Here is a 2354-nt window from a genome sequence, read left to right on the forward strand (position 1 = left end):
GTGTAAGCGTCTGGATCCCAGGTTAGGGGCGGCTTATAGCAGTGATTAGTGACCAATCCCCCCCCCCCTCCCCCTCCCTTGAGCGTCTGTTCCCCAGGTCAGGGGCGGCTCAAAAAACCAGGAGTTCGATCCTCCATCCCCGTCGTGAGCGTCTGTTTCCCATGTTAGGGGCGGCTCATTGCGGCAGGTGGTAGTGGTAGACCCCCCCCCCTCCGAGCGTCTGTTCACCAGGTTAGGGGCGGCACGAAACAGCGTCTGTACCCCAGGTTAGGGGCGGCTGAGTGAAAGTCCTTGTGTCGGCGTGGGACTGTAAACAGTACCGGCACGATGGTCCTCCGGCGAGACAGGGGGTTGGTGCAGGCCACACGAACCCGCCGTAAAACACCAGTGCAGGGAGCACACGATGCGTGCCGGACCAATCGGCACGGAACTGGACTTCTTACGAGGTCCCACGATTGGAAGCTCGGGACGTGGAATTGCAGGTCTCTCAAATTTGCTGGGAGTATCCGCATACTTTCCGACATATTGAGGATCCGCAAGTTCAGCATCGTAGCGCTGCAAGAGGTTGGCTGGATAGGCGCGGAGGAGGTACAAGCGTACACAAGGATTGGCTGTACAATCTACCAGAGCCGCGGCGAGAAAAAGAGGCTGGGGACAGCCTTTATAGTGCTGGGCGAAATGCGCGATCGCGTGATTGGGTGGACCCCGCTCACCGACCGAATGTGCGTGTTGAGGGTTAAGGGCCGTTTCTTCAACATCAGCATCATAAACGTGCACAGCCCGCACTCAGGAAGCGAAGATGACGACAAGGACGCATTTAACGAGCAGCTGAACTGGACGTACAATAGCTGAACATGACGTCAAAGTCGTTATTGGAGATTTTAACGCTCAGGTTGGCCAGGAGGAGGAATTCAGACCAGTGATAGGGAAGTTCAGCGCCCACGTACGCACGAACGAGAACGGCCTGCGACTGATCGACTTCGCCACCTCCAAAAACATGGCCGTACGAAGTACCTGCTTCCAGCACAACCTCCGAGACAAGTACACATGGAGATCACCGCAAGGAACGGAATCACAAATCGACCACGTCGTAATCGACGGTAGACACTTTTCCGACATCATCGACGTCAGGACCTATCGCGGCGCCAACGTCGACTCGAACCACTATCTGGTTATGGTGAAAATGCGCCAACGACTTTCCCTGGCGAAAAGCGTTCGGTACCACCGCCCTCCGCGGCTGGATCTGGAGCGGCTTAAGTTACCGGAAGTCGCATCCCGGTACGCGCATTCGCTGGAGGCTGCGTTGCCAGGGGAGGGTGAGCTGTTGGAATCTCCCCTCGAGGACTGCTGGAGGACCGTCAAGGCAGCCATCACCAACGCAGCGGAAAGCACCATCGGATTTGTGGAACGAGGACGACGGAACGATTGGTTCGACGAGGAGTGTCGAGCGATTTTGGAGGAGAAGAATGCAGCACAGAGGGCAATGCTGCAGTACAATCTCCGTGATTACGAGGAGGCGTATGGACAGAAGCGAAGGCAGCAGCACCAGCTCTTCCGGGCAAAAGTACGCCACCAGGAAGAGTTGGAGTTTGAGGACATGGAGCAGCTGCATCACTCGAACGAAACGCGCAAGTTCTACAAGAAGCTCAACGGATCTCGCAACGGCTTCACGCCGCGAGTCGAAATGTGCCGAGATAAAAATGGAACTATCTTGACGAACGAGTGTGAGGTGATCGACAGGTGGAAGCAGCACTTCGATGAACACCTGAATGGCGCAGAAGCAGAGGCAGGGGTCCAAGGCGGCAGGAGAAAGGACTTCATTGGTACAGCGGGAGAAGAAGAGGAGCCAGTTCCCACGATGAGGGAAGTTAAGGATGCCAGCAAGAAGCTGAAGAACAACAAAGCAGCGGGTAAGGATGGTATCGGTGCTGAACTCATCAAGGTGGGCCCGGAGAAGCTGGCGTCCTGTCTGCACCGGCTGATAGTCAGGATCTGAGAGTTAGATCAGCTACCGGAGGAGTGGACAGTGGGAGTAATATGCCCGATATACAAGAAGGGGGACAAGTTAGATTGTGATAACTACCGTGCCATCACAATCCTCAACGCGGCCTACAAAGTGTTCTCCCAAATCCTCTTCAACCGCCTATCGCCAATAGCGGAAGGTTTTGTTGGAAGTTATCAAGCCGAATTCGTCATGGGGAGATCAACAACCGACCAAATCTTCACTGTGCGACAAATCCTCCAAAAGTGTCACGAGTACCAAGTTCCCACGCACCACCTATTCTTCGACTTCAAAGCCGCGTACGACTCAGTCGATCGCGAAGTGCTATGGAAAATTATGGACGAGAACACTT

The 2354-nt window shown here is 55.0% G+C and overlaps 1 protein-coding gene across 1 annotated transcript; it reads left to right on the top strand.

Annotated features, from left to right (window-relative positions):
- The first annotated feature begins 545 nt into the window (after window positions 1-545).
- Window positions 546-1004, top strand: LOC120431821 (uncharacterized). The gene has a single exon (XM_039596940.2). The coding sequence runs from the start codon at window positions 679-681 to the stop codon at window positions 850-852; it is 174 nt and encodes a 57-aa protein (XP_039452874.1). The 5' UTR covers window positions 546-678; the 3' UTR covers window positions 853-1004.
- Window positions 1005-2354: the final 1350 nt, after the last annotated feature.

Source organism: Culex pipiens, chromosome 3 (genome assembly GCF_016801865.2).
Source record: "Culex pipiens pallens isolate TS chromosome 3, TS_CPP_V2, whole genome shotgun sequence".
In the NCBI taxonomy this organism is placed as follows: Eukaryota; Metazoa; Arthropoda; class Insecta; order Diptera; family Culicidae; genus Culex; species Culex pipiens.